General features: G+C 39.4%; 1 protein-coding gene across 2 annotated transcripts in view; it reads left to right on the plus strand.

Annotated features, from left to right (window-relative positions):
- The window catches only part of NMUR1 (neuromedin U receptor 1), a 58,765-nt gene extending 49,289 nt beyond the window's left edge, over nucleotides 1-9,476 (plus strand). For both annotated transcript variants that reach the window (XM_075202367.1, XM_075202366.1), the window contains exon 4: nucleotides 7,438-9,476. In XM_075202367.1, coding sequence (XP_075058468.1) covers nucleotides 7,438-7,835 — 398 coding nt within the window. In that variant the 3' untranslated portion in view covers nucleotides 7,836-9,476. The remainder of the gene's footprint in view (nucleotides 1-7,437) is intronic.
- The last annotated feature ends 5,534 nt before the right edge of the window (nucleotides 9,477-15,010 follow it).

Here is a 15,010-nt window from a genome sequence, read left to right on the forward strand (position 1 = left end):
TGTAGCCTAAGTATCTTAATGGATGGAATTTACTGCTTATATCTATGTTCTGAGTCTAATATAACTACATACCAATGTATCTTTGACTTGTTTCATATTAATAATCTCTATTATTCTATTGCATAAAATTAATTTATCCTAAGCTTTTATCTCCAGAATTCATCATAAACCATAATAGATATTTTTTTAAATAGTACAATGAGATAAATCTATCTCCAGCCCTGCTTCCCACTTCAGAGCTTTGTTCATTTGTTCATTTTCTTTTCTGAAAACATATTTTATTAAGAATGAGCCAGTACATCTAAACAATAGCACATGGTCCACAATGTTCAGAAAATCAGAATGTAAACAAGAACAGAAAAGAACATCCTACACTTAGCTAAAATATTGCAGCAAACCGGTATTATATACGAGAGATGAGAGGTTCGCATTTGGAGAAAGATCTGACAAAGTTATGACTCGGTTTCTCGCGCCCATTTCGGATCTCAAAACGAAGCAAAACATAATTTACGTATATATATATATATATATATATATATATATATATATCTACTATATAAATGCCTAGTGGCGTGTGTGAAAAAAAAAAACAAGCTGCAGCGCCACCTGCTGGGCAGAGTTATACACTGACCTATATATTTCTTGAAGGAGAAGTGACAGTTGGGAGTGGTTGGTGGTTGCCGGGGGTGACAGTGGGGAGTTTTTAACACCTTAAGCAGCTTGATGAAGGATGTTGCGATAAAGATGAAGGATGAGGTGATGGAGAAAAATGATGAGGTGGTGACATGTGGACAAAACCACATTAAAAAAGGGCGCTTGCGTCGGGAAGTAACGCTCTTCCCCTGAGGAGGCCTGGGCTAGGCCCAAATGCATGACAAGAACCTTTTTAACACCTTAAGTAGCTTGATTTGACTAGAATGCATGAGTATCATGCACGGGTTAACTTGTATATATATATATGGGGGATCTGTTTGCCAACAGTTAATCTGTAGGTACCCATTATAATGAATAAAAAATGCACTGAAGCTGTTTATTTATTTCATCATCATATTTAATATTATTGTTATGACCTAATGAAAATTATTCATGAAAAAGGTAAGCGAACTCTAAAGAAGGAGTGCCAGGGTTCCTAATCTCCCCCGAAGAATTTTCCAGGGTTAAGAAGAATACTAGTCATGAATTCCATTTTATATACAGTATATGCCAAATTTGAGACATAACGGAGGTTACAGATGGGGCCATTTGATAGTTTCAATCTGCTGCAATTTGCAGCGCTTTAAATGTGGAGTATAAGCCTACTAACTTGGCAATCACAGCCATTTATAGGCAAAAGGAGAAGAAGGTGTTTTGGAGTGTCTGGTATTTCAACGCAGGTGATGTCTTTAATAAGCTTTAAGACTGCTTTCCATATTAATTTACTAAATGTAATGGATAGTGAAAAATATCTATTGCCTTTCCATGTTTTTTGTTACAAAGCTAAATCTATAATACTGTTTTCTTTAAACAATGTAAACTCTCTGCATCCATGTACGTGCTATCAACAGCATTTATATATATATATATATATATATATATATATATATATATATACACAGGTCAGAGTGGGCTGGTATATGGTGGTATGCCATGCTTTCACTTCTCCTACTGTCTTCATTGTAAAACTCTATTTCTGTTCCATTCACTTACAGTTTCCATATAAAAGAGAGAGAGACAGAGTGAGACAGAGAGTGCTAGGAGCTTTTCCAAACTGTAGATAGTTCAGATAATGCTGTGTCCTGTAGGGAAACCATTTGTTTGTATAAAAACTAGACTTTATATTGTGAAAACTGTCTTTCAACTGGAGTGCCCGGATGGCGGATGCCAGGTGATTAACCTTTGAGTAGGTTTCACATAGGCTTTGAGTCATAATTGATCCTTGAAGATCCATGTTTTTACAAGTACTGCACTACAGAATTATCCTGAGTTGTTGAACATAGGCAATACCTTAAATCACAAAACAAAAGCACCATACATAGTGTATGTACAAAGTATCAGTGCTGAAGCCCACACAGTGTAGCAAGTAGCCGCACACCAAAGATATAATTAAAAGAGGCTTACATGATGCAAGGGTAGATTTCAAAAGGATATAAGAACTCCTCTTCAACTTGGAGGTATTAAAGGGCTGAAGCCAGTTTAGAAGCTGAAAACTCCATAAGATAGAAGACAATATAGTGTACTATGTTCTTTATAATACATCAGACTTGCAGTTTCCTACATAATTATGTTTAACATATATATCCTTTCCTTAGACATATATAATCAATCAGAATGAGGCTGCAGGTAAAGGATGGTGATATACTTAAATAATTATAAAAAACATAAAAAACAGCATTCAAATGCCCGTACATTAAAGTAGTGTTATTGAAGCTTATCTGTAGTCCTTATCAGCGGCGTTATCCCAGTATGGAGACAAAGTCTTGACCAAAAACAAAAGGTCCAAGGCACACTGTAAGGAAGATGGATCCCACAGGTAAGTGACCCGTTACGTTTCGTGACTATGACTTCCTCAGAGAGAAACCTTATCATTTCTACATTTTAACTAGCTTCGCTTTACATTTAATTGAAAAGCTAACATAAACATTATTAAAAAAGTCTACAGAACACATGGATACAAGTATGATATCACAGAGAAAACTTATTTGTACTATCTGTCATTAGTCACAATGTGACGTATACAGTGGCTGATTTATTAGTTAATTGAAATATGTTTCACTAAGCATATTTTATGGTATACATTGTACATCATATCTCAGTGAGATTATGTTTGTCTTCAGGAATTTCCACCTAATACTTACCAGCGGGTGCCATTTTCCTGACCCATTGGGTCATGAAAATCTATCAATGGCTCAGCACTGCTCTGCTCTATACAACCACCACTAGCCTGTTTATCATGTGACTTCTTTGTAGTCCTTTCAATACATGCAAAAGCAAAGCTTACAGAGGAAGGGTATATCGACAAAACCTCTGCCTGTTTGAAACAGGCTAGTGGTAGTTGCATAGAATAGAGCGGGACTTTATATTTGATCAGGGGACACAGGTTTACATTATTTTTAAGAAAAGTCTTGCATAGAAAATAGTGAAGCACAGAGCAGGGTTTCTCGTAGTTATCATAATGCTATGCAGACCATCAGTGAATAGATTAATACATACAGGACCTGATTCCTCTTCAAATGTATGTCCCTTTGTGACGTTACACCAAAGAATGCAAATGCATGCAATTCATGTCCAAATCCAAATGACACTTACTATTGCCTATGACTTGATTGTGGAACAGAGAGGAAGGGGTGGATAGACCATAGGCAGTGTACAGTAAGGGCGTGTTGAGAGCATACCAACACAAATGGGGCCGATTCAAGGTCTAGGTTTCTTTTAAGTACATGTTTTTCACAGGGCACGTGTAAGTGCTAACAGATAGTGATGACTGTCAAGTACTGTTTAGGCAGAGCGTACTTATACACAGATTCAAATGTAAATATAACTTGATATCCACTTGGATTTAAACATGGGCGCAGGTACGGTCAAGCAGTACTGTAACTAGACATTTTAGTGCCCTGGGCGAGACAGGGCACCGGCGCCCTCCATCTAAGTGAGAGTGACATTTGCCAAGGGGGTGTGGCCAACCTAATGTGGGGGTGTGGCTAGCACTTTACTGAATGAATTATTTTGTATTGCTGTGCAGTTGGTAGCCTCAAAAATACAGGTGTAACCTATACAAATTTCTCTCACTATAGGGAAGAAATATAAGAGCCTTTGGCTACACCTGTATTTTTTGCAATAGACACTATGTGGAGGAAAATAGAAATCATAGATTATGAATATGAAAATGACAAATTTTCTATTTCCTGTACTTTACACGACATACACTATATAAATTTGGATTTTTAAATACATATAAACCCAGTGCTGGAAGTGGGCTGCAGGATGACAAGTAAGAGGAATAGGGGAGAAGATGGTGCAAGGGGGTAGATGAGAGGGACAGGGGAGAAGGTGGGCCTGGGGACAAGGTGGCACAGAGGGGGTAGTAGATGAGAAGGCCTGGGGACAAGGTGGCACAGAGGGGGTAGTAGATGAGAGGGCCTGGGGACAAGGTGGCACATGGGGGGGGAGTAGATGAGAGGAACTGGGGAGAAGGTGGCACAGGGGGGTAGATGAGAGGGACTGTGGAGAAGGTGGGACAGGGGGGTAGATGAGAGGGACTGAGGAGAAGGTGGGTAGATGAGAGGGACTGGGGAGAAGGTGGCACAGCGGGGTAGATGAGAGGGACTGTAGAGAAGGTGGGACAGGGGGGTAGATGAGAGAGACTGGGGAGAAGGTGGCACAAGGGGGTAGATGAGAGGGACTGGGGAGAAGGTGGCACAAGGGGGTAGATGAGAGGGACTGGGGAGAAGGTGGCACAGGTGGGGTAGATGAGAGGGACTGGGGAGAGGGTGGCACAGGTGGGGGAGATGAGAGGGACAGGGGAGAATACATAAATGCAAAATACAAAAAAATACAATACCAAAAAATAATCATTATACATTTTCATGTCCCCTGCCCCCATAGCTTTTGCTTCCCCACTACACTCCCTCAGTTTTTGCTCCTGGATGGAGCACCCTATTTCCTATTTTTTTTTTAAATATATATTTTAATTACAATATAACATTTACTTACCTATTTTTCTTCCCTCCTGGATGGTCAGCATACCGGTAGCAGTCAGCAGTAGATGCAGGGGACTCACTCTCTCTGCTAAGCAATGGCCGCTCCTCACTTTCTTTTCAGAGGGGGGGGGTGGAGCAGAGCACAGCATCCTGGAAGGGGAGGGGGCGGGTCCTGACAAATAACTTTATACACACTGTCTGACAGACAGTGTGATCATTGTTTGACCAGCCACCACACTAGCCCCTCCCCCGACTCGCGGCACCCGACCCCCCCTCCCCCGACTCGCGGCAACCGACCCCCCCCCTCCCCCGACTCACGGCACCCCCCCTGCATGAGTCGCGGGCGAGGGGGGGGGCAATATTATTATTATTTTTTTTTTATATATATTTATTTTTTTACTTTGTGCCACAGAGGGGAAGGTAGCGGGCGGCTGCTGCGCCCCCTCGGGCTTGCGATTGGGGCGACGGCACCGCCCGAACCACCCTAGTTACGGCTCTGCTGTCAAGTTCCGTGTTCATCTTAAAAATGCAACTTGGTGCAGGTTGTGTTCGTAGATTCATCAGGCACACAATCATCTATTTCAGCCCAATCGTGAAAAAGCTGTCCCAATCGGGATGGCGGGACAAAGCCCTCGAATTGAGACTATCCTGCCTAAATTCCACTTAAAATGGTTTAGAATTTTTATCCCATACTAGGGGTTACAAATCCAATGAAACATTTAAAAGATTTCCTCAAAACTAGTTCTGGGTTAATTAGTAGGTTAAATTGTAGGAAAATTTGAGTTCTGAGTTCTAGAATTTCAGTAGCAGATATGGGACTGACACATTGAAGTCATATCCTAGTAGTAAAGTCAATTAAGCTAAGCTCTTGCATACAAACCTTTGTAGCAGAACTAAAAGTAAAAAAAGAAATGTAAATAAATCTAGTAAATGCTTTTTATTACAATATTTAGGAGTAAGGAATTAGGAGTATATCCAGCTAAAGTATGCAATTTTTCACTTTGGCAATACGGTATTGTGCTGCGGGGGGTAAACTTAAAAATGTGCAGACAGATTTGTGAGGGGCACATGCCCCAACTTATCTCTAAATTGTAGTGTAAAAAACAAGATGCCCAGTATTTATGTGCTACATGAAAAGGCAGGCAGTACTTCCCTGTCATGCACAGAAAATGAGAAATTGGATTTACACCCTTTAGTTGGATTTGCTCCTAACAATAACTGAGGCCCTCAGTGTTAATAGCAGTCAATTGGATACTATAAGGGCTCATCCAAATGAAACCCAACACAAGAAAACCAATGGGGAAAGCATAGAGACCTCTAAGCCCTGCCTTATATGCTGTGCACAAGGACAGCAATTATATTCATAGCACAGAGGTTACTGTAAAAATAATTATGTCTGCTTCAGTTTCTCTCTGTCTCTTCCCTGCCATTTGTATATCGTTCATCACCATATCACAGGGTAGGGGTCAATGAATGTCTATACTACTCTATATCCCCTGATGTTTTCTCACGTTTTGTGCTTTGTTTTGAATGTAACAAAAGAAAACTCATGAACAAACCAGAAGAAGAAAAGATTATGACAGATACAAACCACAGCGTGCCATATATTGGCATTCAAAAACTAACAGCTAACTAGTAGTTCAAGAACAATAAGCTAAGCCTCTTAAAAGACACGTGAACTTCTATGGTGTGAGGAATGGACCCACTTTCAATCTATATATTAAGCTTTGATCTTTTTATTATTTATTTTTTCACTTTCCAGTGCTATATTGTCCCTGTAAATACTATGAAATGAGATCACGGAGCATGGCTTGTAGTATTCCTGGAAGAGGAACTGCTCCGCTGATGTAATGTGTCCCATACATTATACATGTTTATAGACACTGATATCTATTAGCTTGCAGAGGGATCATCTATTTCTGACAGGTCGTCCTAAGGAAAGCAGTATGCTGTCACTGTCTCTGATTGATAGGAAGTTCCAGGGATTATGTGACCCTGCAGCATGTCCAGGTGATGTTTGTATCCAGCTGGATGGAGCTCTGGGATGTCTCAGGCTGACAGCTCATGGCTGCTCTCCCCTTTTAACTGTAGGTGTTTTTTGTCTGATCATGTCCTTATTAGGAAGTCTGCTTTGCGCTGTGGGATTCGATTGTACACCCCAATTATTAATTATTAAATAATTGTTAAATTATGGAGCCATACCTGGAGGAACATTAACCTTTCTCCCCAGGGGCCGTCAGGTATGAAGTAGGTTATGAACTGAGAAAGTGACAAGAAATGTTATCTGTTAACACTATTCTGGAAACACAACAGGCAAGGGGAAAATAATATTTATCTTTCACTGAATGACACGGTTATTTTTCCAGACAAAGTGCATTTTTATATGTGCGACCTGCTTATAGTAGTAGCTTCCTTAACAAAAACTAAATAAGCCTAAAATAATGTCATTCTTTGTCTTACTTTTTTTTTTTTAATAAAACCTTTAATAAAACCTAGTCTTACAAAGAAATAATTGTACTGTGCTTTGTAGCAGCATAATAATAACCCTTTCATTAGCTAGTGGTAGATTGCTGTAAGAACAATGAGTGCTATTGTAGAGAATGTATTAAAATAGAGTTCCAAAGTGTTGCTAAATGTTTATTTGACAAACTGCATGTTTTGATTTTGTTTTGTTTTTTAGGACTGTGTATAAAACATGACTGTTATTGTTACGACAGAACTGCTAGTTTCATACGTCATCTTTATATTTTTGCACCTACAGTTATCCTTGTGGTGGTGTTTGGGATTTGTTGGGCTCCATTCCACACCGAACGACTGATGTGGAGTTTCATTGACGATTGGACAGAAGAAATGCACCAGATGTTTGGCTTTGTCCATGTTATCTCCGGGGTGTTATTTTACCTGAGTTCGGCGGTTAACCCAATCCTGTACAACCTACTGTCCACACGTTTCCGTGAGATGTTCAAGGAAGTCATGTGTCATGGGAGGAAAAAAAGGCTAGGGTCTCGAAGGTCTTCTCCCAGTGTTACACGGGTTACTACACGAAGCACGGTGTGTGAGCATGTGCCGGCGAACGGACTTCCTTTCTCTGATGTGGATGAATTTGATGTTTATGTGGAGTGTGATAATGTGGCCAAAAACGAGTCATCTTTTTCCTGATCACATCATCTTTTTTGCCCATAGCCATTGTCCTTTATTGCACCAGCCAGTGAGCCCAGATACTGCCTGTACCTGTATGTAGACTGTCCTTGTGGTTACAAATAATGCTCTATATCAATGGGATCTGCAGAATTCATATTTTCCTTGCCATACTTTGGCTATGAATGAGTCAAAAGCAGCGACACTTTTCCTCAAGCACCTATACAGATTAAATATTGTTTCTGTGACAACAGAAATGTGCAAATAACCCCAAATTGTCCTCTTAGGATCACAAGACACTTATAAGGGATTGGTGTTGTTATATATAGCATTGGAGAGCTAGGAGAGGCTAGATTTATTACCAATTCTTCCAAACTGCTTTCCCTGGAAGGTCTCAGTCGTGCACTCCTTCTCACTGTAAAATGTCAGTAGAATTAGAGAAGGCTGGGTTGTACATTCCAGAAAGAGAAGCCAGAAAGGTTAGTAATCTGCGTATTGCAGCCTCTCACACAGCCAATAACTTTAGAGGGGGCACTTCTGATTAACTCGGGATGTGTGGAATAAATTAAAATTCCCTTTATTTGCTAATAAGCAAGTCTAAAAGCATCAGTCACTAATGTCCCTGTGTACATTCTTTGTCCAAGACAGCATTAATTAAAACACCAATTCATTCATCACATTGCAAGTGACAGGATCCTCTGGAGGAATACAGTGAGCTTATACCATGACGTATAACTGGAGTTTACTCGCCTACATCAGAGTTCTCTGTTTATTCTTCCTGCTGTTAATTATAGGATTACTTAGATTTAGTTTTCTCTATTGCTACAATGTCTTCCTTACAATTCCAAAGTGGGAATGTTTTTAACATTCTGATTTACCTAGAATATAAGGAAGGGGGCACTGAAAAGTCAATTTAAATAGCTCATAGTGGACATTCTACACAAAAGTAACCCCTCGTGTCTCATACTGAACAATGGAAGTCATTTAAGATCCCAATCACCCGTGGATTAAATGTAAGAAACACAGAACACGTTTGTACATAAATATTTCTCTGTCTGTGATTACTTTCTCATTTTATGTACATAAGTGGAAATTGTCTTAAATGTGCACTTACAGTAAAAAGTAGCTTTATGAAACCTCTAATTGGCAACTACGATTGTAAACAAAGCTCTTCTCTTTACTGCTGTTACAAGAGGGTACACAGTTCATTGGTCAAAGAGAGGAAGGATTTCTTGGGTCTTTGTGCATAAGACGTGGAGATTTTGCCAAACAATTTCGGCCAACAGTGTCAAGTGAGTGATTTACTACAGGATATATTTCAGAACTAGTGTATCTTCTCTCATCATTATCAGAGACACTTTTATCAAAGCACAATGGCAAAAAAGTTAAGAGATTTATTGCCAGCTACATCTTATTCTGTGTATATTATACAGTGATTCATCAAGATATAAGAATAACACTGTAATGTCCTGTCAGACTATAGACTGTAATAGAAATATCATTAAAATGTATGTATTTCTGTGTAATGTATGTATATAATGTTAGCCAAGATGTAAAGTCCTATGTACACATTCTATCTATATAAATGCAATTATTTAATTTATGTTGAAAAAGCAAAACAAAGACTCCCCAAACGAGGGTATCATGTAAATAAAGACAAAATACCACAAATGTTTTTCCACATTTCTGCTTTTTTACACTCTGTTTAAGAATAAAGTAAAGTGAAGTAAACTCCTTTCATTTCACGCCCCTCCCTCTGTTAAGATCTAGACCAATAAGATTTGACCCTTCCAGCTATTGTGGCTAGACTTGTTCCATGGGTTCACCAAATTTATAACGGGGGGGCAATTCTCATCCCAAATTGGCTAAATTTGGCTGAACATCGGACCAGCTTAATGACCAGTCTTAACACAGGGTCGACATCCAAATCCCTGATCTCCAAACAACAATTTCTAAGGTTTATATCTCAGTAATGGTGGGAGTTCCAGGGGTGGGACTACAGAGTATTATTATTAAATTATTTTTTATATAGCACCTATATATTAAGCAACAATCAAAGAGTATGTTTAAATATAAACATCAGTTCCTACCTCTATGGAGCTTACAATGTGTATTCCCTACCACACAGACACACAATAGGGTTATTTTCCTCAGAAACCAATTAACCTACAACATCACAGATAATGCCCTGGTTGAAATTAAACCAATGGCTCTAGCACTGCGGAACTGTAGTGCTATCCATTCCGCTACCATACCGCTACTCAGTAGGGTACATTTATGAAAATGAGTGCTCTGTTCCCATAGAAACCAATCAGATGTGTGCATTCATTTGTGAAACTACGAAAATTACAGATAGAATCTGGTTGCTCTGGAGAACACACCACTAGGTTTATGCAAGTCAGGAAATGGTATTTAATAGATACGTTCAAATAATTCAAACCGGTTTGAAATGAAATGAAAATTGTTTGGTTTGAGGATCTCAAAGTTCTCGTTTGGGGATCAAAGAATATTAAGTTTGCTTTGATGAATGTTTCAGCTTAAATAACTACATTTTTAAATGCTTTTAAAAAGTTTTTAATTTGAACAGTGAATATTACTGGTTTGTGTTCACTGTTCACATGGAAAACTATTAAAAATACTATACAATGTAGCCCTTATGCTCGAGCATGTTCAAAATAGCTCAGACTTGATTAAACCTGTTTGTCTTCTTTTAATTTCTGTCTAATTTTTTAGTCTAAGTTTAGGATTTTCTTGAGAATTTTTGAACTTTAGAGCCAGTTCAATAACTGTTTTTATAAAGTTTGAGCCTCTCTAGTCTTTAATGTAGACTGTACAAATGTCTAAATAATTTCCCCTGCTTAATCAATGCCTTACAAATGCTAAGGTCAAACATAATTCTTGTGCTCTAATTTATCGATTATGTAAATTTTCACTATGATTATTTTTTTAAAGGATAGTACAATTATTTCTTACGCAATACAAAGTAATTCTCCAGGTAAGTTTAGTTTTAGTAAATTTTAAACACATACCACAAGATTGCTTTTGTATAGTCCAAATGGCTTTTTGAAGAAGCCTTTTTACATCACAACTATATGTAGAGACCAAGCACTAGAGTTAAACACCCATCAGGTGTAGGGACCAAGCCCTAGAGATACCCACATACTACTTGTAGCGACGGAGACCTAGAGGTAACAGTACATTGAAAATACCAGTTTTCATCCTATGATGATACCAACAATGACAACCCCAGAGAGCTCAACCAAAACTGCTACTACAAAATGACTGACAATCAGTCAAATATATCCTTTTGATTGATTAATCCCCGCATGACTCAACTCCATAATGTGTTTTACTTGTTAGGAAACAATCAGCAAAGTGTGAATGGAAGACTTTACTTTTCATAGCATAAACAATGAACATTTGCTGTCTTTCAGTGTTTGCTTCTTACAATGGTATATGTTTTTAAAATAACAGATGAACAGTTACATAGACACATACACTGTGCACCAGCTGCCCAATAGATTTAAATTAAACACACTTCTTTCCTCATTGGCTGACAGTGAGGAAATGTTGGTCGGTTTAAAAATGTAAATGAAATTTAGTGCGTTCTGCATGCTTCTTAGCTGTGAAGCTGCCAACTCCTGCTCCTATGTGTCAGTGATAGGCTGGGAGTGTGGCACTTAAGACACCAAGTGCAGCATTAGCTGTGGCTCCATCTGAATTCTCTCTCACCCTGTGCACAAAAAGGAAACCCTCCTCCCATCCCTCACCACACTCCTACTATCTCATTCAATAATTGCAAAAGGGATTGCAATGTGGCACCAGTCACCTTCACCTGCTGTTACTGCATTAGTAGAGCAGTATTTGGCAGCAAGAAGTATCCTCTCCCTCTTGTTCCCCCTCTGCCCATGCTGATAGTCACCACTCTACTAAAGTAATGGAAGTGTAGGCAGTGTTGTCACACTGCACTATTTCTGGCAATAAAAGTGCTGTCTGGGGAGAGGGAGTGGTGGAGGAGAAGAAGGATCAGAAAGACAAGGTATTGTTATACAAACTAGTATTTAATACACAATTAAAGCTTGTTAATCATTCAAATTAAATTAAATGAGTTTTCATGGGGTACCAGTGGGACATTACTTTGTTTTGCACAAGGCTGCAATTAGAGGTTTTTATGCCTTGCATTGGTCCTGTTTGTGTACAACTGATTTAATGAAACATTGTGTTACTTTAATAAATGGTGTACAATCTATCACAGACCTAAGATTTATGAAATCCAGCTTTAACGGTGATCACAGGAAAAGCTGGAACACATTTAATGTTCACACAAGCTGCATTTATCTTAATTAAAAATATCATAATCGCAAGCAATCAGCCGAGCTTTCTGGTCTCCCAACGATAGCTTACAAAATCAGTGTAAAGCTGGGTGCACACTACGTGAAGAAAATTTCTCCTTATGCAATATCTTTAATGATTTTACCAACGACTGTAAGTCCCAAACAAGCATGCCGATTGAAGCGTACACGATTTTACATAATTTACTTTCAGATCTGTGCTCTTCATCTATCATATCCATCTGCTGAAAATATAGTGACTCTGTAAACTTTACATAGATCTGCCTCCACTGCTGGTCGTGAGTGCATACACACTTAGAATTTGCTCATCGTTTCATCACTTACAGAGATTTTTAGTCCAGTTATAAAATCAATTAAAGCAATATGATGCGCTTTGGGACGATAAAACATGATTGTGGCGATATTGCATCAACATGATTGATGCAATATCACGCCACTCCCGAGCAACATTACGCCACTCCCCAGCCATATCACGCCACCCATCCAACCACATCACACCACCCCCTAGCCACTTCATGCCATCCCCAGACAGATTACATCCTCCCGAGACACATTATAACCCCCCAGACCAACCACCAACCACCACACTGCTCCCCCACTGGCATCCCTGGTTCTAGGCCCCCCCCCCCAAAAGAGGGAAGTCTGGCAAACATGCTCCCATTGCTACCCTTTCCCCCTCCCCAGTCCATCCCTGCTTTGGGCTGTCCATGATTGTCCAAATTCCGCTGGCTGCCAGTGCTAAAATAAAACAAAAAAACAACAAAAATATAATAGAAACAAATTACATCAAGTAGCCTATGGTCAGCATCATTAGGCCACCTGTCTACCTGGAAAATTTGCAGTAAGGTCTATGACCACTTGGCCCTTGTTAATAGCCCATATTTAATAAAGACAACATTCTTACATTCTGAGAGAAACAGACTCACCTGCCTGCCTCCTGTCAGGTCTCTATTTCATCTATATACGCAGAGGAGCAAAAAAATGTCAAACAGCCCTGTTACCTGGTGGGGGTCACTGGCCTACGGGGAAGACTTCCCAGTGAAGCCTAAGGCCAATCTGCAACTCTTGGTACTAACCAACAATGTTTCTTATGACTGTCCTAAACTCTGCTCTTGTTTTCTTTTCAGATAAAACCTACCTTGGACATTTCAGTAAGAAGAATGATTGTGAGTTTCTGCACCTGTTTTTCTGCTTATTACTTTAAATCATTTTAAGTAATTTTTCATTTTGGACATTTATTTATTAGGACGGACATTTATGATAATTTGTGCAAAGGAAACTGCCTGTGCTAAAAAGGTGCTGTATCAGATGTTTGATTTAATCTACTAAATTTAATAAGTCTTCCTGGAACCACCACACCCCATCACAATAGGTCAATCTGCTCATGTCAAACAAAACACAGATCTTAAATTCAGCCTTGATTATCGCCATAGCTGTGGTCTTCACATAACCTGATTTCTGATTACCTTTTTTACATTATTGCAAATAAACACTGCTGGATTCTAAGTTTGTTTATGCCGGCTAGCTACCCATTTTCAAAATCACTACTATTATAGATTCTTAAGTGAATGCTTATTAACTTTTAATTTCTCACAGTTCTATAAATGCCCATTTTCTGGCTGGCACACACAATCAGAAAATACCTCTCACCTGTCAGTCGGATTTGAAGGGACTGCCCATTCGTCCGCAGATCAGTACTATGGGGGAGGGGGAGGTGCAGGTGGCCTAGAGCTATGGATGTACTGTGCACATCATCTGGGGTGTGACATACCTCAACATGATGTGGCCCCTTTATAGCATGACAAGACCACATATTTACTGTGTATATTTACATGTTTCTGAAGATACGTGCAACTGAAAATACACACGTTAGGTAACAATCTTGCCGTCGTAAGTGTACGCTTACTTTTGGGCTGCAAAATTATAGCCTACTCTAAGACCTTGTTTGAAGGATATTCTGCAATGTGTAACAATCAAGACCATGACCAAATAAAGAGGGATCCCAAGGTTTCAACAATTTCCAAATAAACCACAGATATTACATTCAGTCACCAAAGCTATGGGCTGCACAGAAACTTCACTTCTTTGTAATTGTTGTTTGCTAATATAGCTGGATTCAAAATGTGGTCATTCAAGTTAAATGACAATTAAAAGTCACTGTTTCTAGTTCTCTCTCCTTCTTGAAATCACTTGTGTTCCCACAGCATCAGTCAATGTGACTGAGCCTTTTATACTGTGTTCTGCAATTCACTTTTCGTTGATCAGAACATGATAAGTGAGAACTGTGGACAGAACAAAAATGATGTGAAGAATTAGGCATTTAACAAATTACACTGGGGACAAACAAACATACAGAATATCACTTTCAAATTCAGAGCCATTTTCAAAATTTCACAAAACTTTCTTTTTAGTACTATAACAATAGAAATGGTAGATAAACAACAGTCTGGTGTGGTGCATTTAGTCATCCTGTTACACCAAGAAAGTGTGTGTAGTGCTTTACTAATATCATTTCAAGTATATAGTAAAGTATATATACGTGACCAGTGGTCGAAGTGGGGGTGTATACCAGTGGCGCACGCAGGGGGGTTTCTGAGTCTCTAGAAACCCCCCCCCTGTGCTAACTAAGTGGCCACTGTCCTATAGAGCAGCCGCGGCGCTGTCAAAGAAGCGTCCGCGGCGGTGCTGTATTGTATACAGCACCGCCGCAGACGCTTGTTAGACAGCGCCGTGGCTGCTGTTTAGGACAGCGCTGGCGAAACGGAGATGCTGCGCATGCGCGGGCGCATGCGCAGCAGCTCTCTCTCGTGGTTTTTTTTTTTCGGTCGGCGGGGAGAAACCCCC

Source organism: Mixophyes fleayi, chromosome 3 (genome assembly GCF_038048845.1).
Source record: "Mixophyes fleayi isolate aMixFle1 chromosome 3, aMixFle1.hap1, whole genome shotgun sequence".
Taxonomy (NCBI): Eukaryota; Metazoa; Chordata; class Amphibia; order Anura; family Limnodynastidae; genus Mixophyes; species Mixophyes fleayi.